This window comes from Lepidothrix coronata, unplaced genomic scaffold, assembly GCF_001604755.1.
Source record: "Lepidothrix coronata isolate B3197 unplaced genomic scaffold, Lepidothrix_coronata-1.0 Scaffold290, whole genome shotgun sequence".
Taxonomy (NCBI): Eukaryota; Metazoa; Chordata; class Aves; order Passeriformes; family Pipridae; genus Lepidothrix; species Lepidothrix coronata.
The window spans coordinates 824,728-851,585 of NW_016690470.1; the positions used below are offsets into that span (position 1 = coordinate 824,728).

General features: G+C 53.4%; 1 protein-coding gene across 3 annotated transcripts in view; it reads right to left on the reverse strand.

Annotated features, from left to right (window-relative positions):
- Window positions 1-190: 190 nt before the first annotated feature.
- Window positions 191-26,858, reverse strand: part of REXO1 (RNA exonuclease 1 homolog) — a 44,892-nt gene continuing 18,224 nt past the window's right edge. For 2 of the 3 annotated variants that reach the window (XM_017837049.1, XM_017837050.1), the window contains exons 3-16: window positions 24,414-24,515; window positions 21,990-22,182; window positions 21,194-21,357; window positions 19,019-19,156; window positions 17,693-17,816; window positions 16,511-16,624; window positions 13,936-14,073; window positions 11,680-11,793; window positions 11,027-11,100; window positions 7,352-7,462; window positions 6,818-6,933; window positions 6,477-6,615; window positions 3,601-3,721; window positions 191-2,706 (exon numbers count right to left, since the gene is read on the reverse strand). In XM_017837049.1, coding sequence (XP_017692538.1) covers window positions 2,618-2,706; window positions 3,601-3,721; window positions 6,477-6,615; window positions 6,818-6,933; window positions 7,352-7,462; window positions 11,027-11,100; window positions 11,680-11,793; window positions 13,936-14,073; window positions 16,511-16,624; window positions 17,693-17,816; window positions 19,019-19,156; window positions 21,194-21,357; window positions 21,990-22,182; window positions 24,414-24,515 — 1,737 coding nt within the window. In that variant the 3' untranslated portion in view covers window positions 191-2,617. The remainder of the gene's footprint in view (window positions 2,707-3,600; window positions 3,722-6,476; window positions 6,616-6,817; window positions 6,934-7,351; window positions 7,463-11,026; window positions 11,101-11,679; window positions 11,794-13,935; window positions 14,074-16,510; window positions 16,625-17,692; window positions 17,817-19,018; window positions 19,157-21,193; window positions 21,358-21,989; window positions 22,183-24,413; window positions 24,516-26,858) is intronic. The other variant, XM_017837051.1, reaches the window with a different exon arrangement.

Genomic DNA, 26,858 nt, shown 5'->3' on the forward strand with positions numbered 1-26,858 from the left:
GAGTTCCTCTCCCAGTCCGTGCTCGTGGCTGGGACTGCCCCAACCCCAGTGCACTGGGACAGCTGAACCCTCTTCTCCAGCCCAGGCTGTTCCAGGGAAGCCTGTCCAGGCCCTCCCCAGCTCCAGGATGGCTCCAGCACCCCCCGAGCCCGGCCCGGCCGCAGGCAGAGCAGTCCCACACACACCAATGTGCATCTAGTCAACACCCTTTTATTAAAAACAATTACAAAAAGTTACAGGTTACAGTCGTTCTGTACAACCCAAACAGCTCTTGCCCACCACAAAGCCCCGGGCTGGCAGTGCCGGGGTGCCCACGGGGGTCCCTGGGGAGGCCACGGCAGGACCTGCTCTGCCCACAGTCATGGCTGGACGTGGTTCTGCTTCCCCACAGAACAGGCAACCTCCCCACGCACCAACCCCAGAAGCCTCATTTCAGGGGGTCCCAGCTGGGAAAGGAAGGGGAAATCTCGTGGCCTGGCAGGATTCCTGCCTGGAGGAACGTCCTGCCTCCCCTGAGCCCAGGCAGTGGGATCAAGCCAAGCAACCAGCTCCTGCCTGGGGGAGTCCATGTTAGAATGTTCCAGCTTTTCCAGGGCAGGAGCTGCTGTGAGAGGCCTGGAGAGAGGGGGCTGCCTGTCAAGGAACGGGGGAACCTCGAGGCAAGAGCCAGGTCTGAAATGAGTGGCTGCTCCAGGTACATTCCATGGCTGCAGCCAGGGGTGAAGATAAATGGGGGATAAACATGGGAAAGGAGGCAGAAGCAGGAACAAACCTTCCCTCCCTGGTCAGGAAGCACTGAACTATGTCTCTCCCACAGCCTGGGCAGGAACAGCACCATTCCCAGCAGGACATGGGAGAGGGGGACAGGCCAAGCTGTCCCAAGGCTGCAGGGCTGGATGTGGAGCACTGGGGCAGGGGCAGGGAGCTGCATTCCCAAAACCTGGGGTAAGGAACAGGAGCACAGATGGGCTCAGCAGCAACAGGAACCTTCACAGCCCCCACTTCTCCTGGTGGCTCCAGAAGGATTTGGCAGAACAGCCCCCTCCTCACTCCGAGAGCAGCAGTGGGATGGGAGACCCTGCTGGGTGTGCCCACAACAGCCCCTGCAGCCCAGGAGGGGCTGGGGCAGATCTGCCACCCCTGCCCAGGGCACAGAGCCCAGGTCATGCTCCCCACGGGGTGGGACAAGCCAGCAGGACGTGCTGGGGACACTCACCACGTCCCCAAACCCTGAGCCCAGCGGGGTACAAAGGAGTGAGCAGGACCCAGCTCTGACAGGAACCAAACCCCAGCAGGTCCCAGGCCCCTCTGCCCCCAGAGGGACACAATCAGCCCATGGCAGGGACATGGGGACCACAGCAGCCCCCAGGGGACACAACTCCAGTGCCACCAGGGTGGTGAGGGGGTCACTGCTCTGACAACAGGGCAAAACTGCTGCCTGAGCCCAGCTGAGAGACCCCATCCATGGGGAGTGTCCCACTGAGCTCTGCTGTCCCCTGACAGCCCCAGTCTGGGTGCAGGGACCACCAGTGCCACCCAGTCTGCCCCAGTCACACCAGGGTGACAGTCACACTCTCAGCAGCTGCTTTTCTGCAGGGGCCAGACAGGCAACAATGGGGTCCTTTGCTCTCCTCAAACCACCCAACATGTAAACCAGTTTAAAAGCAGGATTTTTCCCTGTTGCTTTTGCTCCTGCCTGCACAGAGTCCCTGTGTGAGGGACAGGCTGTGGGGAGTCCTGCAGAGGGCCGAGGCCACCCTCAGGTGCAATCTGAGCTGCACCCAAGTCCCCCCAAAACCTTGATCCCTGCACAGCTCGCTGGGGACCTGCTGGAAGCTCAGGGCTGGGGAGGGACAGGGTGCCTGTCCTCCTGCCTGGCTCCTGGAGCTCTTTGTCCCTGTCACCACACGGCTCCCTGAGCTCTGGGCAAGGTGTGACACCCGTGGCTGCCCTGCAGAACCAGGTGCCAGCCAGCCCTCCCCTGGGTCACAGCACGTGGCAATTCCCCAGTCCCACCTCGTTCCTCTCCCACCTGCTGCTCAGAGCCTCCCCCTCCTGCAGCTCCACAGGGTCTCTTCCCAGGTGCCTGATCCTCAGCTCCTGCCTCCCAGTCACACACCAACTCTGCAATCCACTCACTCAGAGCTTCCTGCCCGACCTCCTTCCACCTCCCCCATCTCCAAACACCGCGGGAACCAACCAGCTCTGGAGCACAGAGGCAACTGAAGCTACACTTGGAAAAAAAACAAACGTACGAGATCTACCTTTAACTGAACCAAAAAGATCCTTCTGCACATATCCAACCTACCTCTATAAGCCTCTCCTAGGAACCAACAAGTTCTCCCTGGCTGTGCTACTCAAAACCACCTTGCTGGGCCCACAAGGCAGCTGCTGGAGCAGAGAGTGCCCCGGGTGGAGCACGAGGAGGGTCCCAGAGCCCTGCCCGGGCACGGGGTGTGAGCTGAGCTGTGCCCACAGCAGTCCAGGGGTCCCATGGATGCTGGGAGAGCCGGGGAATGCTGAGCATGCTGCTGTGCACGGGTGGACAGTGTTTCTCTGAGCAATTATTGCACTGCTTCACGGGGGCGCAGGAGGAGCAGGAGAGGGACGAGGCGAGTCATCGCTTCACCTTCGCGTCTTCTCTGATCTTCCACACCATCAGCTCCATGCAGGCCCGGGCGTCCTCGCTGGAGTCGTGTCCTTCCACTGGGGACACAGAGACAAGGCTGGCACTGACCCCTCTGCTGCACGTGGAATCATTCAGGTTGGACAAGCCCTCCAAGACCACCAAGTCCAACCTTGGACCAAACCCCGCTGTGCCCACTAATCCACACCACAACGGGCCACCTCTGCCTGCTTTCTGAACACTTCCAGGGATGGTGATTCCACCACTGCCCTGGGCAGCCTGGGCCAATTCTTGACCACTCTTTCAGCAAAGAAATTTTTCCCAATATCCAACCTGAACCTTCCCTGGTGCCTCAAGTTTTGAGGCCGTTTCCTCTCCTCCTGTCCCTTGTTCCCTGGCAGCAGAGCCCAACCCCCCCCAGCTCCCCCCTCCTGTCAGGGGGTTGCAGAGCCAGAAGGTCCCCCCTGAGCCTCCTTTTCTCCAGGCTGGGCCCCCCCAACTCCTTCAGACCCTTCTCCTGGTGCTCCAGCCCCTTCCCCAGCTCTGTTCCCTTCCCTCTCCAGCCCCTCAATGTCCCTCTTGTCATGAGGGGTCCAGAGCTGCCCCCAGGATTGGAGGTGTGGCCTCAGCAGTGCCAGCACAGGGGGAGAGTCACTGCCCTGGTCAGGGAGGACAGAAAGAATAGGCCACACTTCAAACAGGAAGGTCAATCTGAGTTGACCACAGAGAGGAGGGAGGGCAGGACCTGACCTTGGCAGAGCCACCCCCAACCTTCTCACCCCCACTGGGCCAGGGAAGGACGCAGAGAGCACCACTGCCCCTGGCACAGGGCTCACACTGCACAGGGCAGAGACTCCACATGGGGAACACTCCCAGCCACTGCCAGGGAAAAAAAGATTAGGAGCAGGGGGATGGGAGCAGAGGAAGGCAGAGCCAAGGAGCCTCGGAGGCGGGCCAGGAGCCCAGGGCCTCACCGTTGTCCTGGATGATGCGCTTGAGGTAGTCGGCCATCAGCGTGCGCAGGGCCCGCTTGTAGGGCAGCCCCAGGCGGTGGGGGAACACGATGGCAGTGTCCACCACGGTGCCGTGGATCAGCTGCAGGAGGGAGGGAGCACCAGAGAAAGGGGGTTACTGTCCCACTCCCACACAGACAGACGCTCCTCGGCATTGACCGACCTCCCGGCCAGGCCCCGGGGCCGCCAGCAACTCCCAACCCAACCAGTCCTGCAGGAAGGGTGACTCCCCCTTGGAGGGTGCTCTGCCAGGCAGACACCTGCCCCCAGAGCCCTGCCCATCCCACATCCAAGGCAGCAGAGATTCAGGGCTGACTCAGTTCAATGAACTCGACAGGACAGGTCAGTCCTTAATATCCTGGCCAAGCTGGAATAACTCTCAGAGTCTTTCACAATGAAGAACTAAACTGGGGAATCAGTTGACCTCACAACCTTGTAACAGCCTTTCAACTGCTTCTCAAGATGAAGCAGCTTGACCTAGTGAGTGGCAGATCAGAGAGTGCCATCCCTGCCCATGGCAGGGGCTTGGAACCAGATGATCTTTAAGGTCCCTTCCAACCCAAACCATCCTGGGATGATTCTAAGATGTGGACAGAAGTGGGGAAGATGAGCAAGACAGAACTGCACCTGACCCAGTGCACATCACCTGCTGCTACAGAGCAGGCCTGACCTTCAGGGTGCAAACAACCCGAAATCCTCCCGTCCCTCAGCAGTGAGTCACCAGGAAGCTTTTAACCAGCACCAGCTCAGCCAGGATGAGGTGGGACAGGGAGATCCTATCACTGAATCACATCAGAGAATGGTTTGGGTAGGAAGGGACTTCCAACCCTCTGCCATGGGCAGGGACACCTTCCACTAGCCCAGGGTGCTCCAAGCCCTGTCCAACCTGGCCTTGGACACTCCTAGGGATGGGGCAGCCACAGCTGCTCTGGGAAACCAGTGCCAGGGCCTCACCACCTTCACAGCCAAGAATTCCTACCCAATATCCCATCTAACCCTGCCCTCTGGCACTGGGAAGCCATTCCCCTTGTCCTGTCCCTCCATCCCTTGTCCCAGGTTCCTCTCCAGCTCTCGGAGCCCCTTTAGGCCCTGCAAGGGGTTCAAAGGTCTTTCTGGATCCTTCTCTCCTCCAGGTGAACCCCCCCAGCTCTCCCAGCCTGGCTCCATGGCAGAGGGGCTCCAGCCCTCTAATCTGATGCTGCAGCTGTGAAGTGACATCCTGCTGGAGGAACTGAGGTCCACGTGCTCCCTGCCCTGCACCAAGGGCCTGGGATGGCCAGGAGGCACCACCTGCCCAAGTCCACGATCACAGGGTAGGCTGGCTTTTTTCACACTAATTTCTAACTCTCAGGCTAAGACAAGAGCAATCCTTTCCTGCCAAGAACTGTGTTCAGTGAGAGCTAAAGGGAGGTGGATGAAGGCAATCCCTCATCTTGAGCACAGGAATAAAATGCAGGGTCTAAAAGATAAACCTGCATCTGACCAAGATGGCTCTGCAAGTCTCGACACGGGATGACTCCTACAGGACCCTGATAATCCCATCTCCCTGCCTGCCTCAACTCTTCTGAGGCATCAGCTAATACTGCAGGACAACCTATAGCTCCATCACTAACAGCTTCACAGCCCAGCTCCAAAAAAAATGCCCGAGAACAGCCACACTCGAACAGAAACAACCTGCCACGCTCTCCGAGTGTAAAACTGCCAACGGTATGGATAATCTGTCCTGGGCTGCACTCAGCTCTGGCACCATCCCAGGCACAATGGTAATTACTTATGTAGATCAGGAAGGCTGAGGAAAGGGGATAATAAAGCTTTAAATAAAACTTGAAGTGCTATCACCATTTGGAGCTGGCCACGGCCATTAGCGAGACGTCGACTTTACTGCCACAGCCATTAAAACCTGACATCCCACTGCCTGTCAGGCCCTGCTGGATGGCTCTGGGCTCCTTCCCTTGGCAGTGCTGAGAGGAAATCATGCCTCTAAGAGGCCAAGGCAGTCATCTCAAGCTGATAAAACTGTGAATGATGTTTTTGTGATGATGATGAAGTCTCTCCCGGGCTGGGATAAAGGGTGCCACGCAGAGGTAAAGCGTTTTACAGGCATTTAAAACCTCCTGCTTCCAACCCAGAGCCGTGAGCTGGCAGCCACAGCTGCTGCAGCAGGGGGGCTGTGGGATGAAGGATGGCTGGAGGAAGTTCTGGCCTGTGAGCACAGAGTAAAGACTCAGCTCCTGCCTCCCACACGCTTTCTCAGTGGCCCCGGACAAGGCCCTGGGATCCATGTGCAGGGGGCAAGGGGAGGGGACAGACCTTCCTGGCAGGACAGCAGGATGGCTGAGGGATGTGCAGACCAGGCTGACGAGGGCCAGGCAGGAAACAAGACAGAAAAGGGGTCAAAATAGTGACCCAAAGTGCTCAAAGTAACCCCACAAATCCCAGCAAAGCAGGCAGAGAGCAGAGAACAAACGTGGCAGAGGTGAAAGGCAAATGATTTCAGATCAGTCACAGAATACATGGAATGGTTTGAGTTGGAAGGGACCTTAAAGCTCATTGCATTCCATGGGCAGGGACACCTTCCACCAGACCAGGCTGCTCCGAGCCCATCCAACCCTGTCACCTCTGGACAGGTCTGTCACCCTGGGCAGCACCAGCACTAAGAGCTGGGCTGACACCACGAGTGACACACGACCCACTCCCCTGCTCTGCCACCACAGACAGGATCCCACCAGCTCAGAGATCAGATCTGCCCTTGGAAATGAACACCTCCTAAACTGCAAGGAGGCACTGAACACCCCCCAGGGGGGAGAGCCCCAGGGGAGAGGGGAAGGCCGAGTTACCTTTAGTGCAAATAAGTCGCTCTCCAAGCTGTGCCCTATCAAGATGGTGTCTGCACTGAACATGTTCAGGAGCACGGCCTGGACATCCCGCAGGGTGATGCTCGTGTTCTCCAGGTCCTCCTCTGTCACACCTGAGAATCTGCAGAGCAAGAGGAGGGAGCTGGGAGGGAGGAGACACCTCAAGGCCCCGCAGCACCTCAGCTGTTGGGAAGTGGTGGTCAGTGGTTTCAACGAGTGCTCCCAGCCATCCCTCCAGGTTCTGGCAGAGCACAGAGCTCTGTCCCAAGGAAGAACCACCCTTGCCTGGTGTTCCAGTCCTTCTCTGGTGTTCCAGTCCTTACCTGGTGTTATAGTCCACCACCTTGGAGTCTGGTTTGACGAAGGTGTCGTACACCACCTTCAGGTCCGAGTTTATCACAGTTACTCTTGTCAGCTCCAGCCCCTGCTTCGTGTAGCACTGCAAGGAACAGGGCAGGAGTGAAGGGCAGCACACACCAACCCCCCTGGGAACCCCCCTGGTCATCCTGAAAGCCTCCCCTGCAGGAGTTCTGAATGGGCTGAAGGTCAAGGGGGAGCAGGAACAAGGAACTGAGGACGAGGCAGAGGCCGTGAGTGCCCTTTAGCCCCCTGACATGGTTTAGGCCAAATGGAGCTCCCCCAGGTGCTGCAGTTCCCAAAATGCAGCAGAGAGTGCAGAGAGGCCAGGCAGCAAACACTGCTCAGGGTGGGCCAGCCAGCCACGGGTCCCCAGATCAAACACAGCAATCCCTAATTTGCAGGAACAGGACCAATCTGATTTAGAGTCCACAGGAGAACGGAGAGAAGAAGGTCAGGGAACAGAGCTTGGCCTTCCCCAGAAAGCTTTATAGACCCACCATTTCACAGTCTAAGGCGTAGATCCCAGGGTACCCATCAGTTGTAGGCAGCTTCTCAAAAGTCTTCACAAAGCCATCCAGGCTCTCCTTCCTCCCATCATGGACGTGTTGCTTAAAGGAATAAAAAAAAAAGGATTTGTTGATGATAAAAACAAGAACCCAAAAAGTCCACTTGAGAAAAAAATGATTTTTTAATCATTTCTAAAGGTTAACAGGGAGTAAGTTTTGCCTACAGTGGGTCTGCAAAGTTCACCACAGCAGCAAACACGGCCATGTGCAACCCCAGCTCCAGATCAGGGCTGGTGGATCATCCTGACAGTGCAAGGAGGAGCAGGACATCATCTGGGGACAAGGAGCTTTCAGTCTGGAGTAGAATTAGTCAGGAAGGGACATGCTGAGGTCTTACAGTGATCTAACTCCAGCTCCTGGTTCCTGTGGCCACGACATGCCCAGGTGCAGGATTCTGATCCCAGGAATCCCTGTGTGAGCAGGAGCATCAGGGGCAGATGCCATGAGAAACTGGTGTAACTGAGCACCAGAAAAATGTCAGAGTGTGCATAAAATCAAAGCCACCGTGTTCCAAACCCAGCCAGTTCACAGACAAACAGGAGCTACAGCCCACAGCACTTGAGGCAACAGAGGGTATTTCCAACCACTCCTGTTATTCCCAGCTAAAGCTCTAAAGGTCAACAAGATCCAGCAGGAAAACTCAGGGAGTGATTTCACAATCGGCTTAAGCCAATGCAAGACTGAGCTGCTGTTGCAACAGGTACTCCCACACTGCTCCACAGCCACTGATCCCCCCCCCTGGGGATCCTGGAAGCCCTCCCTGCAGCAGGAATTCTGAACTGGATGGAGTTTGAAGGGGAGGCAGGACCTGAGGGCACGGCCCAGGCTGGGGCTGCCCTTTTGCCCACTGACATGGTTTGAAGGCAGATTGGGGTGCAGCACCACACCCAGAGGTGATGCCCTCCCTCCCTCACCCCCCAGTGGCTCTTGGTTGTGTTTCAGTTTTGTCTGTCCCTAAATCTCAGTGTATTTGTGCACAGTCACAGCAGCCTGGGCACAGCCTCCTGCACTGTGCTTGGGATCATGGAATCCCAGAAGATCCAAGACCCCAAAGATTATCAAGTCAACCCAGCCCCACCACTGTGGCCACCACTAACCCCTGTCCCCAGGTGCCACATCCACATGTTTTTTGAACACTTTCAGGGATGGTGACTCCACCACTGCCCTGGGCAGTCTGTTCAATGCCTGACCATCTATTCCATGAAGGAATTTTCCCTAATCTCCAACCCGACCCTCCCTGGCACAGCTTGGGGCCGTTCCCTCTCCTCCTGTCCCTTGCTCCCTGGCAGCAGAGCCCGACCCCCCCCCAGCTCCCCCCTCCTGTCAGGGGGTTGCAGAGCCAGAAGGTCCCCCCTGAGCCTCCTTTTCTCCAGGTTGAGCCCCCCCAGCTCCCTCAGCTCTCCTGCTGCTCCAGCCCCTTCCCCAGCTCCGTTCCCTTCCCTGGACAAGCTCTAGCCCCTCCATGTCCCTCTTGTCCTCAGGGGCCCAGAACTGCCCCCAGGGTTCAAGGTGGTGCCTCAGCAGTGCCAGCACAGGGCAGAGCTTCCCACAGACCTCACCCCACCAGGAATCAAACTGTGCTGGTTTGTCTCAGGACCAAGGGCTGGAGAGGTGAGGAACTGAGGCCCCTGTGAAGCTGCAGTGTGGAGGCAGAGGGGTAACCAGAGCAGGATTTGCATATTTTCCTGCACAGGTCACTGCTGCAGGTGCAGCCAGAGACAGGAACTGCACCATTTGGAGCTAATGAGGTGGCTGGGCCAACTCTGAGGCCAACTCTGCCTGGATCCAAAGCCAGCACTGCTCAAAGGCCTCGTGGTTCTCTCCTTCCCAGGAGCAAGAGGCCACACTTGGCCATTCTGCATCCATGGCATGGATCCCACTGTTCTGCTGAGGGAATGGGCAGAGCAGCTCACCAGCCAGGAGACAGTAAACACTTCTCTCCCTGGCACCCTGAGCCCTCCCCTTCCTTTGCAATACAACAACACTGGGCAGTGATGGAAAGAAAAAAACCAATTAGGTGTTTTTCTATGCTACAGTTGTTGTTCTGCAATGTCCCAGTTCCTCCTGGCTGGGAGGAGGGCAGAGAAGCTGCTCCTGTTTTTCAGAGCAGAGGAAGCAGCAGCCTCGGGAGTCACAAAGAAGGTCCACTCCGGGCTCCCCGGGAGCAGCACAGCTCCATCCTGCCACCTCCTGCCTCCCTGCCTAACTGCAGGACAGCCGGCCAGGCACAGCCACAGCCTTCGGGAAGACACACACGTGCTTTCCCAGGTCCAGTTACTGAGAACAGCGTCTCATTACAAACAGTTTCTGGTTTCAGGGCCCTCCTTCCAAGCTGGAAGATGCTGTGCTCCCCAGCATCCCACCATCTCTCTGTGCACTGACCCTGAGCAGGCTGTGGATCCAGCCTTAAACTTACCAAAGGATGCTGGGAAAACTGGGGGCTTAGAAAAAGGAGGGAGAGGGACTTTTCATACAGGGCAAGGGGGAATGGCTTCCCACTGCCAGAGGGCAGGGGGAGATGGGATACTGGGAAGGAATTCTGCCCTGGGAGGGTGGGGAGGCCCTGGCACGGGTTGCCCAGAGCAGCTGTGTTTTTATAGCCCCACCAAATCCTCCTGACTTTCATCCCTGCTGGATGGGGGGTTTTTCTGAACACTGACTGAAAAAAGAACCTCATTTTACATTAAACAAGAAGAGAAGTAGCAGGCTGAGCCCATCCACGCTTCCAGCTGTGCAGGGCAGGCTTTTATGGTGCCCAGACAGAAAACTCTTCCTATTTTAACAAACCTCAACTTTCCCACCTCCGGCTTTTGGTTCTCCCCTGCGTGGCAGCTTCAAATATAAAAATGCCACTAAAACAAGTGACAAGGAGCATCCCCAGAGAGCTGAGGGAGAGGCAAAAGACAGACTTGCTCCCTTCAGCCCATGGTTTGAGAGGAGTGGTGATGCCAGGCTGGGAACCAACTCTCCTGCTGCCTGAGGAAAGCAAAAAACATCTGTGCAAAGGTATCCAAAACAATGCTCAGCTTTATCCAAGGACAAAACTCCACTCCTGAGCAGGATTTTCATTCTGTTTTCTAGTGCTGGGCTCCCTCCTCAGGAGAAGTGATATTTATGAGTTACAACAGGCTCCTTGGGAAGGTTCCTCCCCTGACTGCAACAAAGGGAAGGCAGCAAGCAAAGCTTAGAAAAGACATAACCTACAGCAGAAAATTACCTTAGCATGGGAATCTGGGAAAGGAAAAGATGGGAAAAAGGTTTTGGCACACTGTTGTCAAGGCTCTGAGACCGCTCCTCAAAAGGAAATCTCTTATTTCTCATTTCTGTGATTCCCTGAAGAACAGGAGCTTCTGTGCACCCCTCAAGGAGATGAGCTTTTTGGGCAGCTGAGGATCAGTGGAACCACCTCACTCCACACAGCTGAGTGCCAAACACTGGATTTTCCTACCTTTGCAGAGCAAAAAATATTTAAGTGGCACTTGTTTTCCTCCCTTAAGGGAAGCCACTGCTCTTCCAAAGGCTTAAACAAGTGTTTCCCAGCCACTGCCACTGTCAGCAGAGCACAAATGTCACTGAGAATAAAAAGGTGCTGCTCAAATGACTTACTTTAGCAACCTGGCAGCCTGGTGAGCCCACAGCTCCCGAGCAGCAGCTGTAATGAGTTTCCCATCCACCTGGCACTGCAAGAGCAAGAGATTCAGAGTCAAAAAGTCTCGTTACCAAGAGGCCTGAAGTTCAGCTCTCACTGAGAGATACCCTGGAAGAGCACAGCAACAGTGAGGTGTCAAACACAGGGGGGAAACAACTCTGGATTCACAGGCAGCAATCTGAGGAGTTCAAGCCTCTCATGCTCAGACAGACAAACTCCAGAAGCCACCTGGATAATGTGATGGAAAACCAGAGCAGAGCTCAAACTAGGTTAGTGTCTCACTGCAAATGAATTCAACCAAGGGCAGCAAACTCTCCTGGGAGGGACAGACCTTTAGTGCTCCCAGCCAGCCTCCTAAAAGGCTGATTTTTTTTTTTCAAAAGGCACAGGAAGGTTTAATTTTTCTTCTACTTCTTTTAAACACAGATGAACCACCTCTGCTGCACCCCCACTGTCACAGTTTGGGGACTGTCCCAGTGCCCAGCAGCTCTTTGCAAGGCCATTGCAGCAGCAGTGGGGCCACCAGTGACAGGACCAGGAAGTGCCAAGCCCCAAACTGAGGAATGCTGTGTGTTTGGAGCTGGGGCACAGCCCCCCGGCAGGGACAGACCTCTCTGCTTGCGCAGCCTCCCCCAGTGATGGACACACTCCTCCTTGCGGATGCAGTTCCCCGAGGCTGAGACCATGTACTCGGTGCCACAGCGACAGCAAATCCTGCAGGAGGCTTGGGGAGAGCAGAGAAACAACAGTCAGGTCACCAGAAACCCCTCAGTCAAAGCACAGCCAGGTCAGACTCACTCAGACTCACTCAAACAGCAGCGAAATGTCTCCTGTTAGAAAGGATTCCAAATGTTGTTCCCAACTCCCACAGAGACACAGCAACCCCTCTGAAAATGCACTCCCGCAGCATCTGCCCCCCTAAACACCTCCCAGAGGTAAATCACAGGACTCTGTGCTGGGTTTGGTGCACAGCAGCAGCTGCACCACAGCTCCATCAGCATTTGCTGCACTGTTTCCCCGTCCACGGCAAATTACGTTGGACTCTAACACAGTTATTTTAAGAAACAGGATAAATAAGTCATTCTTTGGACATCAGGGCTAATGAGGCCTGGTTTCCAGGGGATCTGTGCCTTGTCACTTCCAAATGACATTTCAGTCCTTCCAGGGCACAGCTTTCCTGCAAGGATTACCAGCACCCAAAGATGGGAACACTCCCAGCAGAGCCTGGCCCACAGGTCAGGGACTGTTCTCTCCTGCCAGCTGTGCTTGTGCTGCCCAAACTTTGGAGAAGGGGGATGCAAAAAGCCACTGTAAAGTAGTGGACTCTCATCCTTCTGATCTCCAACAATTCCTCGAGTCTCAGCTGTGACCATTTCAGCTGTTATCACATTCCCAGCCCACTGGTGCCCACTGACCACGGTCACAGCATGAACAGAGCTGCAACGGCTCGAGTTAAACAAGGAGGAATTCAAACATCCTGCAACATCTGCAGGAAGCTCCAGGAACATGAGCTCAGGATCACAGAAAAGAGCTGGCTGGTTACCTGGAGAAAAGGGCTCTAACAAATACAGCACTTGAGAGTGTTAATGCAGGAGGGCTTTAGTCCAGGTTGCTTCAGCAACCACTGGACAAATGTAGACACAAGGTGTTAACATGGATGAGCACTTAACACACTCCAGAGAGGTCTCTCCAAAGAGATGCTCAGAGGAGCGTGGAAAGGCACCTCCAAAGAGATCCTCACTCTGGGTTTTATCCCTGCTGCAGCACAAACTGCTTTAATCAGTGTCTGGGGAGCAGAAACTCTGCCAGGAGTTCAGAAAATTCAGACAGAGAAGGAGCCCATCCCATCCTGAGGAAACCTGGGATCAAGGCCAGGTTGGACGGGGCTTGGAGCAACCTGGGCTGGTGGAAGGTGTCCCTGCCCATGGCAGGGGGTGGCACTGGATGGGCTTTAAGGTCCCTTCCACCCCAAACCATGCTGTGATTTTATGATCATTTTTTCCAGTTACAGCAGAAAACGCTGCAATCCAGCCCAGCAGGGCAGGCCCCACTGCCAAACCAGCCTGGCCCAGTGCTGGTCCACAGCCCCACGTAGCAGCAGCTCATAGACAGAGAGAGAGAAGAGAATCCTTCCCCTGGAAGAGCTGAACATCCTCAGGTGTGGAACAGGAGCTGCTTTCCAACCACTTCCCCTGCATTTATTGCCTTGGAGTCCAAACCCGAGTGAGCAAGTGCAGAATGTTTCCCTGCAGGGGGGGACAAAGGCAGCTGGTCCAGGGGGACAACCTGCCCAGTTCCCGTTCTTTGGCAGCACAGAATCATGGAATCATGGAATTGCTAAGGCTGGAAAAGACCTTTAAGATCTTTGAGTCCACCATCAACCCAGCATGGTCACCACTAAAACATGTCCCCAAGTGCCACATCCACGTGCTGTTTGAACACTTCCAGGGATGGTGACTCCACCACTGCCCTGGGCAGCCTGTGCCAGTGCCTGACCACCCTTTCCATAGAGAAATATTCCCTAATATCCAGCCTAAATCTCCCCTGGCACAACTTGAGGCAGTTTCCTCTGCTCCTGTTACCTGGAGAATTAGAAATTAAAAAGCTCACTCAGCCTCACAGCCCCAAAGTGTAAACCTTGGGTCAAAAATAACATTCCCAAGCTGGAGAAACTCATCCTCCAGGAACACAGCAGGGTTCTGCAGCCACACTCCTCTCCCCCATGACCTGTGGAGAGGGCTCACAGCCAAGGAGACCCATCACAGCAGGGGCAAAGGGCTCCCTGCTGAGAGCTCTACACAAGCAGCAGAGGTGTCTGCTGGGTGATGGAGCAAACACAGAGGATGGCAGAGCCAGCAGGACTCACAGTCCAGCACTTTCTTCTCCTCTGCAGTGAAGAGGACGGCCCGGCCGGCCTTGTCCGGGTGAGGCATCGGGTACCCGTTCTCCTTGAGCTGCTCCTCACTCATCAGGTAGTCCTTGAGGCGCCGGTACAAGGCAGCTCCTGCACACACAGACAGTGCTCAAGTCACACCTCTGAAGTTTCTCTTACTGCTTTTGGTGTTATCAAGGTATTCCCACTGAATTCTAAACGTGCTTCCGCCAGCGCTGCCTAAAATCGAAGGAATAATTCTCCGGACAGGGTTAGTACTGAAAGGTAAAAAAAAGCAGCTCTTTAATAAGAAGTCTTAGGTGCACAAAGATGGTATATGCACACCCACACCCACAGGTTTTACAAACCTATAGCATCACCTAACTGTGATATGTAACTGTTACCTCACAGGGATACACCCAGCCCGAAAATTGCCTGTCCCCCAGGTCCTCCCCCAGGCACACCCCCCAGGACTGGGCTGGTGGTCCCAACACCCCACATCTCCATCAGTAATGTGTGCCCTGCTTGGCTCTCTTTCAAGGATTCTGGGCCTTCTCTGACAGTTTAGACTAAGGCTGTATCAAGGAATGTGCTGACTGTGTTCTTCAGTCACAACAAGACTGGATGTTCTTGCTGGAATCTTTACCCATTGAAAGCCTTGAGAAGAACACTAAACAGTATTTCTGGAATTTGGGGCAAAAGGTTAATGAGCTAAAAGTCCTATTCTGAAGTGGTGGAAGGTTGTGCTAATATCTGTAAAATGTGTGTTTTAAGGCATCACAGGACTGACAGGGAAATAGGTGTCGGGTGGTGTATTTTCAAATCTGGTCATTGGTGCACAAGCTGATTTTTAACCACTTTGAACAAGTAGCATTAAGCCTGGAAAGCACAGCTGAAACAGAATTCTTCCAAAAGGCCCATTTTCAGGCCTTTTTGTTACCAACAGCCACAGAATGGTTGGGTAGGAAGGGACCTTAGAGATCATCCTGTTCCACCCCTGCCATGGGCAGGGACACCTTCCACTAGCCCAGGTTGCTCCAAGCCCCGTCCAACCTGGCCTTGGACACTTCCAGGGATGGGGCAGCCACAGCTGCTCTGGGCAATCTGTGCCAGGGCCTCCCCACCCTCACAGCCAACAATTCCTCCCTAATCTCCCATCTCACCCTGCCCTCTGCCAGTTTAAAGCCATTCCCCCTTGTCCTACTACTAAATGTGAGACTTCTGCCACATTAATGCTTTCACTGATAATCAGTAACAGCCCACAGAACACCCTCAAAGGCCACCCACAGCTCCCTAAAAACTTCATTATCTGCAGCTTTCTTTCCACTGCTGATTTCAGGCTGCTCGTTTCATTTCACAGAATAATTATAACTTTTTTCCCCTCTGCTCAATATTTCCTCTCTCTGCTGTATAAACCCTTCCAATACTGCCGGGTGCCCTTTGATGTTGCTTAGCTGAGCTATACTGCCCCTTTTAAGCTTTCTCCCTGTCAATTCCTTCTGCTCCGTGGCCTCCCCGTCTCTCCTCTGATCTCCTCGACAATTTGCCTACATCTCTTGGCAACCAAAACACCCATAACTGATTTGAGCCAACGTGAACAGTGCTCGTGGCACAGCCCTTTGGCTACGATACGACCTTCCTGTGACATTGGCAGCAGCGGAATCGAGCCCTGCAGAGCAGCTGCAGATTTGTAAGTTTGCCTTTTAATCTGACAGGCACAGTGTAAAGTACTGCTGCAGGGCAAGAAAGTTAAACTAAAATAACACCCAAAACACCAGAGGCAGCTCTGAGTGGTTATTGATGCTCCATCAAAGCCGGGCTGGGAGCAGCAGTGACCTCGGGGCAGAAGGAGGAAGCGAGGAGGGCACTGGTCAGTGGTGTCACCCCCCACCGAGGGACTCTGTGCTGCAGTCAGGTGATAAAACCTCACACTGCCCCCAGATAAACCCCAGCACTCCAAATCGCAGAACCCTAGAATGTTCTGGGCTGGGAGGGACCCACAAGGACCATCCAGTCCAACTCCTGGCCCTGCCCAGACACCCCAACAATCCCACCCTGTCCCTCAGAGCGTTGTCCAAACGCTCCTGGAGCTCTGGCAGCCTTGGGGCCGTGCCCACTGCCCTGGGGAGCCTGGGCAGTGCCCCAGCACCCTCTGGGGGAAGAACCTTTCCCTGAGATCCATCCCAACCCCCCTGGCACAGCTCCAGCCCTTCCCTGGGTCCTGTCCCTGGTCCCAGAGCAGAGCTCAGTCCCTGCCCCTCCGCCTCCCCTCGGCAGGAGCTGCAGCCCCCGAGGAGTCTCCCCTCAGTCTCCTCTGCTCCAGCTGAACCAGCCAAGTGGGTTCAGCTGCTCCTCAGACCCTTCTCCTCCAGACCCTTCCCCAGCTCCATTTCCCTCCTTTGGACACTCCAACAGCTTCAGATCCCTCTGACACTGTGGCCCTAAACAGCCCCCAGGACTGGGGTGAGCTGCGTGGGGTGAACACACCAGCCTGATCCTGCTCCCCCAGTCACAGTAACACCTCCAGCTCCACCCTACACGTTACAGCCCCACAGGAGCAGGGTCTTACCTGTCAAATCCTCAGCTCTCAGGCTCCCTGAGCGGTTCAGAGTGAAGCTTGTCTTGGCAGCGAGCTTCCCCCCCAGCACAGCCTCGTGGGACACCACCTTCTTGTTACTCGTCTCTGCAGAAAGAAGGAAGCAGCAAAAGAGGACAGAGATCAGGTACCAGCAAGTGACTTCAGTCCTAGTTTGGGGCACTACACATGGGCAAGAGGAACTCTGTGTTTACCCTCTTGGATTCTTGCTTTGCCCCAGAAGTGGATTCTGTGTGTAAGGTGCTGGCCCAGCATTTTCATCCCAGCGCTACGGCGAGTTTTCACTTCTCACTGTCAGGCCACAGCAACTCATTTTAGGGGCAGCAAGGACTCTTTTACAGTTTTTCCAGAACCTCGTAGCTCTACCTGCTCACCCTGCACTGACCAAAAGCAAGACAGGACCAAGCACAGAAGCAACTTGACCCCACCATGTGCTGCGTGGTGGCATCACCCACCCACAGGAGCAGCTTTGTTGCTGGGGCCCTGCAGACCAGCCTCCCACGCTGAATGTTTCAACCTCTTTCAGAAAGGAGCTTCAGAGCTCTGGGATATGCTCAGCACATCAGACAATGGCAGAGAGGGGCTTTTTACTAATCATTAGCTGGCAGCCCTCTCACAAAGGCCAGCCTCCCAAGTTCAGCCGCTCTGACTAATGGCCAGGAACGTAATGAAGACAGAGGGGAGAAAAGGGAAGAGACTGGGGGAAGAAAAAATTCACAAGAACAGCACAAATTGATTGTTTAATGTACCCTCTCGAGAGCCAATAATGAAATGTCTTAACCCTCTTCGTTTCTCTCTTGAAGCTTAATGTGTGTAACAGATTTCTGGGGTGATGGACGAGTCTATCACTTTGAAGGCATCATGTGAAAGTTACTCCATTAGCAGGGCTTTTCATTTTAAAGAACTTGTGCTAAAAAAAAATAAAAAAGGGATCCGTGTGGCATTATCTCCATTTAGGTTCAGAGAGCCAACAAAGCGTTGCAGGACTCGCCTCTTGAAGGCCCATTAGAGCTTGCCAGGCTATAAAAAGCTGAGCTGGAGCTGTTTGCCTTTCAGCACAACTGAGAAATGGGGGCTGCCTCTGCCACACGTTTGTCTCTGTGGTTTCTGACCCAAGCAGGGCCCCAGTTATTAAAGCACAAGTGTGGTACCTACTGTTGGTGCTGGATGGGGAGTTGGGCACGAGGCTCCTGAGCTTCTTCAGGGTGTTCACGGCCACGTTCAGGTAGATGTTGCGACTGGTGCTGCGTTCATAGGCCACCTTCTCCTCTGACAGAGCCTGGGAACAGCACAGCCCATCACCACACACTCTCCTCCCTCTCTTCCCAGGATCCCACAATGGTTGGGGTTGGAAGGGACCTTAAAGATCGTTTTCCACCCTCCTGCCACGGGCAGGGACACCTCCCACTAACCCAGGCTGCTCCAAACCCTGTCCAACCCGGCCCTGGGCACTTCCAGGGAAGGGGCAGCCACAGCTGCTCTTGCTTTTGGGGAAAAGAAATGTTTGGCTCTTAAAATACAGACTCCAAGTACGACAGCAAAAAAAAAAAAAAACAAAAAAACTGCCTGGCAAGGAATTGAGTCATGAATACATGGCACAAATATGCACTGGGTTTGGGGCCTGCTCAGGTGAGTCAGAGAAAAAAAATAATGGGTTTTAAGCAAAGTGCTGAAAAAAGCATTTTCATGGGAAACTCGCCCTGAGGGATTAACAAAGCAGTTCTGGAACTGCCTGGGAAAGGCTGTGTTCCCCACTGTGGTGCAGCACAAGATCTTAACTGTTAAGAAAAATAAGTTTGGCAAATGGTGGCTCCTCGGATGCAACAGGAACGTTTTCCCCAGGGAGCTGTGAGGGTGAAATCCCACCTGCTCTGCTTACAGAACACCCCACACAATGGCCTGTGTTTTCCCAGCTCACACTAATGGCCAAAGTTTTCCAATAAAATGTATGACTGCCTCAACTCTGCTTTTGGAACTCCCACTGTACTGTTCCTGCTGCCTGAAGGCTCCGTAAGAGTCTCCTGAAAAGCCTTCACAGGGAGCGAGGAACAACTCCCAACCAACTCCATGTATCCCAGACACTTCCCCGTGCTCAGCACTCGGATTCCAGGAGGTGTTTCCTGCTGTACCAGAGCAACAGCTCTTTCTGTCCAGCTGGACCATAATGCACATTCCCCTTGCATTCCTCTTCTGGGCTTATTAAAACACATCAGATGAAGGGAAAGATGGGACTTCCCATTGGAACCCCCACTGGAATTCCACTTTCTGTTGCCCAGTCTGGAATTATTTAAGGCCAGTTTCCTCTAGAGAACTGTGTGTGCATAGAAGAGTTTTCCCAGAACCACAGAATGCTTTGGGTTGGATCATCCAGTTCCCACTCCCAAGTCTTTGCAGGCACAAATCCAAGCCAGTTTTCTGGATCTGCTACAGTTTTAGAAGGTCTTGGCCTTTATTCCCTGAGAAGCAAGGGGCTGTACAGACCTTGTCAAAGGCTTCCTGGGAGGAGGAGCAGAACTTCAGGCACTCATCGATGAAGAGATTGAGATATCTTTGCCGAATGTTGGTTGGGACTTTAGCACCAAATTCTGTGGGAATAACAGGCCTCTGTAAGCTGGGGCTCTGGAGATGAGACACAGAGAGAGAGAGAGAGAGAGAGGCTGGTCAGGCTTTAGGAAGTTGCTCCGAGTCTCTCCCATTTCCTGCTGTTATTAATACTGCTGTGACTTCCTTTCTGAAAACCTGCCCAAAAGCTAAGCATAACTGGCATCATTTTTGGTGCTAAAAATACCCCTTGGAGATCCTGTGCCACCTGCAGCATCTGAACCACCAAAAACAAGGGTGGTTTGTTCTGCAGCTCACCCGGGGGGCCAAGGACTGCAGGGGCCTCAGTCAGAGCCCTGCGTGCACACACAGCATTCCAGAGCGGGAAAATGCTGACATTCCCACCAGGAGGGTCAACAGGAGGATGGTCCCACGCTCTGAACTGCAGCTGTGACACGTGACACCAGCTATGGGGGTTGTGACAGACGTGGGTTTTGGTCCAGGAGGCCCCTCCTGCCAGGCTGGCAGCCAGCAAAACCCTCCCACCTCCCGGGGCATTCCTGGAACTTTACTGCCCTGGGGTTTTCCTTCCTTGTTTAATGCCAGTCAATCCTGAAAGGATTTCCCCCTTCAACAGAATGACAAGTTCCTCAGGCACAGCACCTGCATGTCAGACCAAGTTATGACCTCCCACTGCAGCTTTCCATTTAACACCAGTTTGTTCCCCAAATCACACCATTTGCCTCTTTTTCAGAGAGGAAGTTGTACATTCAGCTCTAAAACACCCAACTGTTCTCCATCCCCCCCCGAGAGACATCCACAAACCAAACCATCTGCTGCAATCTGGAGTAAAAACAGCTCCCTGGAAGATGTGAGCACGTTCCAAGGGGAGCAACTGGTCCCACCTCAATGGGAAAAGTGCTCATTTCCCCCAGGACATTTCCACTTTGATGCCCTGTTCAAGGGGATTTGGTCCTTCCCATTAAATACACATATATATATTTTCTCAATCTCTAATATGATACCCTTAAGCACCTCTGTAACACTGGTAAATATTTTATCCTTTCAGTTGTTTCTTCTATTTTTAATCAGCTGAGAGTTCTATGTTACTGTGGCTGCTGTTTGAGTGGGGAAAGAAGAAAATGGCTTTTCACTCTCATAGAAATAATCAGAGCATGTTATCACATATCTTGACACCAGATATCACCAGTAAGAATATCCTGGCACCAACCACGTTCCTGCCATCAGGAATTCTACTCTGAATTGTCTCAGAGTGTAACAGGCTTCCATGGGGAAAGGAGGGACTTGTAGAATCATGGAATGGTTTGGGTGGGAAGGGACCTTAAACCTTCTGCCATGGGCAGGGACATGTTCCACCAGCCCAGGTTGCTCCTTTGATCCAACCTGGCCTTGGACACTTCCAGGGATGGGGCAGCCACAGCTGCTCTGGGCAACCTGTGCCAGGGACTCCCCACCCTCACAGCCAAGAATTCCTTCCTAATATCTCATCTAACCCTGTCCTCCTTTTCCTCCTTCATCTTAAGGCCATTCCCCCTTCTCCTGTCACTCTGTTAAGTGACTTCTTTGCTGAGGAACTCAGAGCAAAAGTACCCAAAGGCTGGGAGGGAATCCCAATGAAAAACAAACAATTTTTCCCCCTAAATATTTACAGCAGCACGAAGTTCAGTGGTCACACTTTACTGCCGAGGTCACAGTGGGACATTATTCCCAACCACTTGCCTCCGCCTGGCCCACAGAGCCCGGGAAGGCCACGAATCCATCCGTGTCCTTTGAACTCCAGAGGTTCTGAGTCCCTGCCCCAAACAGTTGCACCCCTGGGCAGTGAGCACAAGAGAAGGCTCAGACTGAGCAGGAGGGATCAATACCCAAAGAGATCAGAGCAGCACTTAAGCACCTCTGTCTTTTTAAGCTCCTGCCCCCAAGGGTGTTTCATTTTTTGTACGATGCCATCGAGGAAAACCACAGGAAGAAACAAACCCATTTAACCAACCCAATCAAAACCCCACTTCCAGGGAGTGCTAAGTTTGGAACAGTCTGATCAAACACACCCCCCTCAACGAGGAATGAGAGGAAGAGAATCCAAATCTCCCTTACCTGCAAGGAGGGAACGTGGGCTACCCTTTTGGGCACGATGGTGCTGGTGGTCTTGGAAGCCATCCCAGCTAAGGTGCAAGCCTTGAGAGGGAGGGTGGGGGCTTCAGAGTCATTGGAAGGTGTGACACTCCTGCCAGCAACAGCTGTCTTGCTGCTCCCAAGGCCTGCAGGGGACAGAAAACAGCCAGGTACAAATCCTGCCACGGGCTCTGGGCTGCCAGAGGGAACCCACTATCACAGGCCAACGCTGCCAGCTGGGGTTTTTATCAAATCCAAGTCTCCAAAGGGATACAAATTGGGTAATTTTACCACCTCCCAGGCAGGGATGAAGGAACCTCCTGCCAGGAAAGGTGCCTCATTTCTGTTTGTTCTGGGGTAACTGAGTCAGCAGAGTTTAAAGAGGTGACTCTGTCGCTGCAAGGCACTGACTGAGTCACGTCAGCTCTGACTACAAAGGGACAGCACCAAGCATTAATTAGCACTTCCCACCTGCTCTGTGCCACCTCTGAAGGCTTAGATGGAAGGGGGAACAAGGAGCAAACCCAACCCAAGGAAGAAACAGAAAAAGGAAAGGCTGAGGTGGGGGAGGCAGGGTGAGAGATGGGGCTGGACATCCAGCCCGCTGCTTTTCGGAACAGGATGGAATTCCTCAGAGAAAGGCCTCCCACTGGTCACTGTCAGCAAAGATTCAAGTCTCAACACATCTCCTGATAGCTTCACATCTGCCCTGGAGACATTTGAACCCAAGGCAGTGTGTTTTACCAGGGGGAGGACAGCGATCCCAACCACCACTTACTTTGCTTGGCTGCTGCGATGAGGGCGGCATTTGGCACGTGGGCAATCCTCCTCTTTTCTCCTGGCAAAGAGAGAGAGGCCTTCTGAACCAGCTGTGCTGCCTGCTGCTGAGCCAGCTGGATCCTCTGGTAGCACACCTCCTGGGCCGTGGGGGGACGGTAGGGCCGCACCACGGGCCTGCTCGGGGCCTCTGCCTGCACACACAAAGCGCCGTCAGAGCCTCCCCCCGCCGGCCCCATCCCCGCCCCACACGGGCCTCTGCTCCTCAGCCCCTCTCCTGGCACCCACAGGGCTCTGGGAGGAGAAGATGCCAACTGTCCTCCAGAGCAAAACAGTCAGAGTCACCCATCCACAACCGTGGCATTGATGATTCACCCCCGGGGAGGCCTCCCGGCACGTTCCTCGCTTGGCAGGTGGTGTTTGAACTGCTTTTAATGCTGTGATGTTCCCCATCACTGTGCCTAACCCACTTCTGGGCCCTGCCAACACTCTCAGGCTTGCACTGGAACATAAATGTAGCAAATGTAGTCCTGTGCTGCCTACTTTGGTTTGTACTGCAATGAAAAAGTGACAATTGGCCTCCACTCCCCTCTGTACATGATGCTGAGCTTCACAGTTCTCTCCCTGCACATCCACCTCTCTGCACCCTCCTTCCAGGTCTCCAGTCTGGAGCTACCTAAAAGCCTCACAAATATGTATTTATGGGATTAGAGCACTACACGAGCTGAGCTCTACATTTCCAACAGGCTCTGTCCCTGCCCACTTCTGGAGGCACCTCAGCACCAACAGGTTCCACGTGCTCTTCCTTTGATGCCCAAATTTAGGCTGCAGGAAAAGTGCCAGAAATGATGTCAGCAAAGAGGGAAGTTTTCTAGCAGCAGAAGTAGTACAAACTTCTCCACACTACTTAATAACCTTTGAAATGTGAGGAACAGGCCTTGCCTCCTGGAATCCCTTCAAGAGAAGGGTCAGTGTAACACAGCAAATTGGGGGCAGGCTGGCACCTCCTGCATTCCTGGTCTCTGATGCTGCCACCAGCTTCTGGATACCAAACTGAGTGCAGTCAGACATTAATTATAATGACAGACTTGTGAGCAGGACAGGCCACTCATTCCGTGCCTCACCTCCAATTCCTCTGGGCCGTCATTTCCCCCAGCCCAGCTCGGCTCCCTCCCCTTCTGCTGCTCAGGGCTGGAGCTACAAATCACTGAGCAAACATTGCACTTGGAGGGACATGGCAAAGCACAGGGCTCGGTTCTGTGTGGAAAAGCAGCAGTTCAGGTCTGACAGCACCTGCTGGGCAGAGGAGCTGAGGCGCTGCGGGGAACGCGGGTGCCAGAGCTGCCCCTGGAGCTCACCAGATTGGCTCTGTTTGCCCAAGCAGAGCCAGTGCTGGGGCTCCCACCTTTGGAAAGCATTTTGGGATCAGCTGTCACATTAAGAAAATATATTTAAAGGTTTGTACATGCCTAAAAGGCGCCTCTTTACGATAAATGTTTGAGTTAATGAATTTCCAAGCCATTTGCTTCAGTCTCTTATCTCTTCACTTGGGAAGAAAGGGCCCTTATCAAACCACACGAACTGGCTGAAGATATGTAGTTAAATAAAACACACTGTATTGACCTCAGGGCTTCAAATTATTAAAAGCAAAAAAAACCCCCTCTTTCCTAGGCAGAGAGGAAAGGAAGAACAATTAATTTGGACTACCCAGCTCAAATCAGTGTGTAAGTCTCCACTCTTATCCTGCTGGAACATAAAACTAATCTGTGCTCAGCACCTGGAGGGAAAAACATTAAACCCTCAGAGAAAACATGAATTAAAATCCCAGGGAGAAAGGAATGAAAATATCAGAATGTCTTCCTTGCCTTTTTCTCTTTTTTTTTTTTTTTTTTTCTTTTTCTTTTTTTGTTTTAATTCTTCTCCTCTATATTTTTACAGTTGGGAAAGAAGAGGATCCAAACAGATACTGCTGATACTCTTGGCTGATTCAGAACAGATGTAAGGCAATGGTTTTAACCATCTGACAAAATTCCTGCAGCTTTTAGCTCCACAAGACACAGAAAAGCAGCATCAGGCACAGAGTGACCCTGTGTCCAGCTAATTTTTACCTAAGTCACTGAATGAAGCTCTACTGGAGAAAAATGAACAACTCAACCTATCCCAAAGGGTTACAAACTGCAGAATCCATTCACTCTTCCACAGCTTACAAATTTTATTAGAGTTTTGCTGCCATTTTTAACAGATGCCTAAACATGGGGTTTATTTAGGGATTAGAAGGAGAGGAAATAAAACTAACACAGACTGATTCCAGCACAAACAACTCACATGCCCCTGCCTGGCCCTGGGACTGCATCTTTGTGCAGGGTCAGGACAGAAAATCCTCACTTGAAAGAATCCAAACTTCTGCTTCTAAATGTGCACTTACATTTCCTTGTTTGACAAGATGAGAGATCCTTCTTTTCTGGCCAGGAAACAAGGTAGTTAAATTATCTTCTGCCTTTTCTTCATTGGCTTCCTCTTTGGATGGCTGGAAAAGAAAAGAACAAGCTCCCAAACCCGAGCAGACCTGAAGATCCCTCTCACCAGGGAGATGTGAGAAGTCTCCTTTGGGGTTAACCTGGCAGGTGGAAGGTGAGAACATGTGCTCAGCTGCTGAACCTCTGCAAGAAACCTTGGTTTGACCCCAGGAGCCACCAAGAAAGCCAAGGAACAGCAGCAGGACAGTCCCCACTCCACGAGCTGTGCCCAGGGCAGGACTGACACAACTCTGGACAGCCCTTCCCTGCCACAGGAGACCTGAACCCCCCTCTCCTGCCAGCCACTCACATATCTCACCTCTGCTGGCATTCCTACAAAATCCAGGGGTGTTTGGGGTGGGTTTTTTTGAAGGACCTGGGATCTGACTCATTTCTGCCCCGGGCAGGTCCTCACAACCTGCTGGACACCAGAGCAAGGTGCCCCCACTCCACCTTTAGGGAAGGGGTTCTCTGCAGGTCTATCCACAGCTGAAACGGCAGAAAGGGAGGTGACAAAGGTCCCACCTGCACCCCCAGAGCCCCAGGAGGAAGGAGCAGCCCCTCTCCAGCCACAGGTGCTCCGAGCTCACCCCTCAGAGCTGCTCCTGGACAGGGGGAACAGCTTTAAAACCCGCTTTGGATTCGACCTGGCTGTTCATTTGTACACAACACACCTCACAAGCTTATTTTCAAAACTCCAGCTGCTCTCCAGGTAATCTCACTTGCAGTTTTCCAACACAACCCCTGGCAAAGCTCTGAGATGAGCCTGAGAACCCCTGGAATTCAGAGACAGAGCCCAAGGCTGGATTTGGGATGAGCTCAGACTCCACTTGGGATGAGCTTGTGTCCAGCAGCACAAGGACACTCAGGGTGAGCACTTCCCACTGAACTACCCGGCTCTCCAGGAACTCCAGAGTCTGGTAATTCACTTCCATCCCTAATGAACTCTCTCACAAAGCCATTCTTCCTGGTGGAAAAGCACCACACTGCCCTGTACCTGCAGAATCATGGAATCCTGGAATATCCTGAGTGGGAAGGGACCCCCGAGGATCATCCAGTCCAACTCCTGGCCCTGCCCAGGACACCCCAACAATCCCGCCCTGTGACTGAGAGTGTTCTTCCTGGGGGAAGAATCTTTTCCTGATGTCCATCCCAACCCTCTCCTGACTCACTACTGAGACCAAACAACACAGGCTCCACCCACAAAATTATTCCATCATCAAAAAACAACTCCCCATGACCAATCCCACCTGCCAGGGACCCCCTCACAGATCCCAAGTGAGGGTCCCTCCGTGGCAGGGTGTGTTCCTCCCTTCCCAGAGCAGTGAGAAATTCAATCCCAGTGCAGGGATGGAGAGGAGCACGACCTGCAAGGGAGCCACACATGGCTGCTGCCAGCTGAGCTCTGCCACCCTGGGCCACAATTAACTGTTTGCAGCGAGTGGCAGCTCCTGGTCCAGCACTTTCTGAATTCAGGGATTAGTAATTCCCACACAGATATTGTGCCCTTCAACTACTTTCACTTAAACTGAGAAAAAAAGAGAAAAAAAAAAAGCCCAAAATAGAGGTTTTTTCCTAGCTGGGAATACTAAACAGCAGAATTTTAAACAAGCAATGCTTAACAGTTGAGAAGAAAACCATCACACAGAACTGGTTTATAGTTTCTTCTGTCCAGGAGTTCTGTGTGTGTGCAAAAAAGGTCTTTAATTGTCAGCGACACAGAGTTCCCTGAGGCACCCTGGGACATCAGTGCACCAGAGAGCTCAGCAGAGAGCTTTAACAGTCCAACTCCTCTTCCCAAAATCTGACCCCTCCTCCCCACACTGCACATCCAGTGCCCTGGGTGCTCCACACACAGATGGTCCTGACTGAGGGAGTTTTGTTCCCTGCACCCTCCCAGTCACAAAAGCTGAACACCAGCACTGATTTCTGGGCTGGGTTTGGAACTCAACAGTCAATCCCAGGAGGAGAAACTGCCTTTTCCCCACGTGGATCCTGCTGCACTCACCTGCCCCTCCTTCACACCAACCACCCCTAAGGGAGTAGGGGTGAAGGGGCCTAAACTGGGACACACTGGTGTCCCAGTGCCTCCACTATCCTGGGGGCAGGACAGCTGCAGCTGAAGGCACTTGGCAATTCCTTGGATAAGCACGTTTGTCCCTTGGTGCTCCCTCTGCCCCAGCACACACAGGGCATCTGATTCTGTCACATTAAGCCCCTTCCAGGGCCTAAAGGGGCTCCAGGAGAGCTGGAGAGGGACTTGGGACAGGATAAGGGGGAATGGCTTCCCAGTGCCAGAGGGCAGGGTGAGATGGGAGATTGGGAAGGAATTGTTGGCTGTGAGGGTGGGGAGG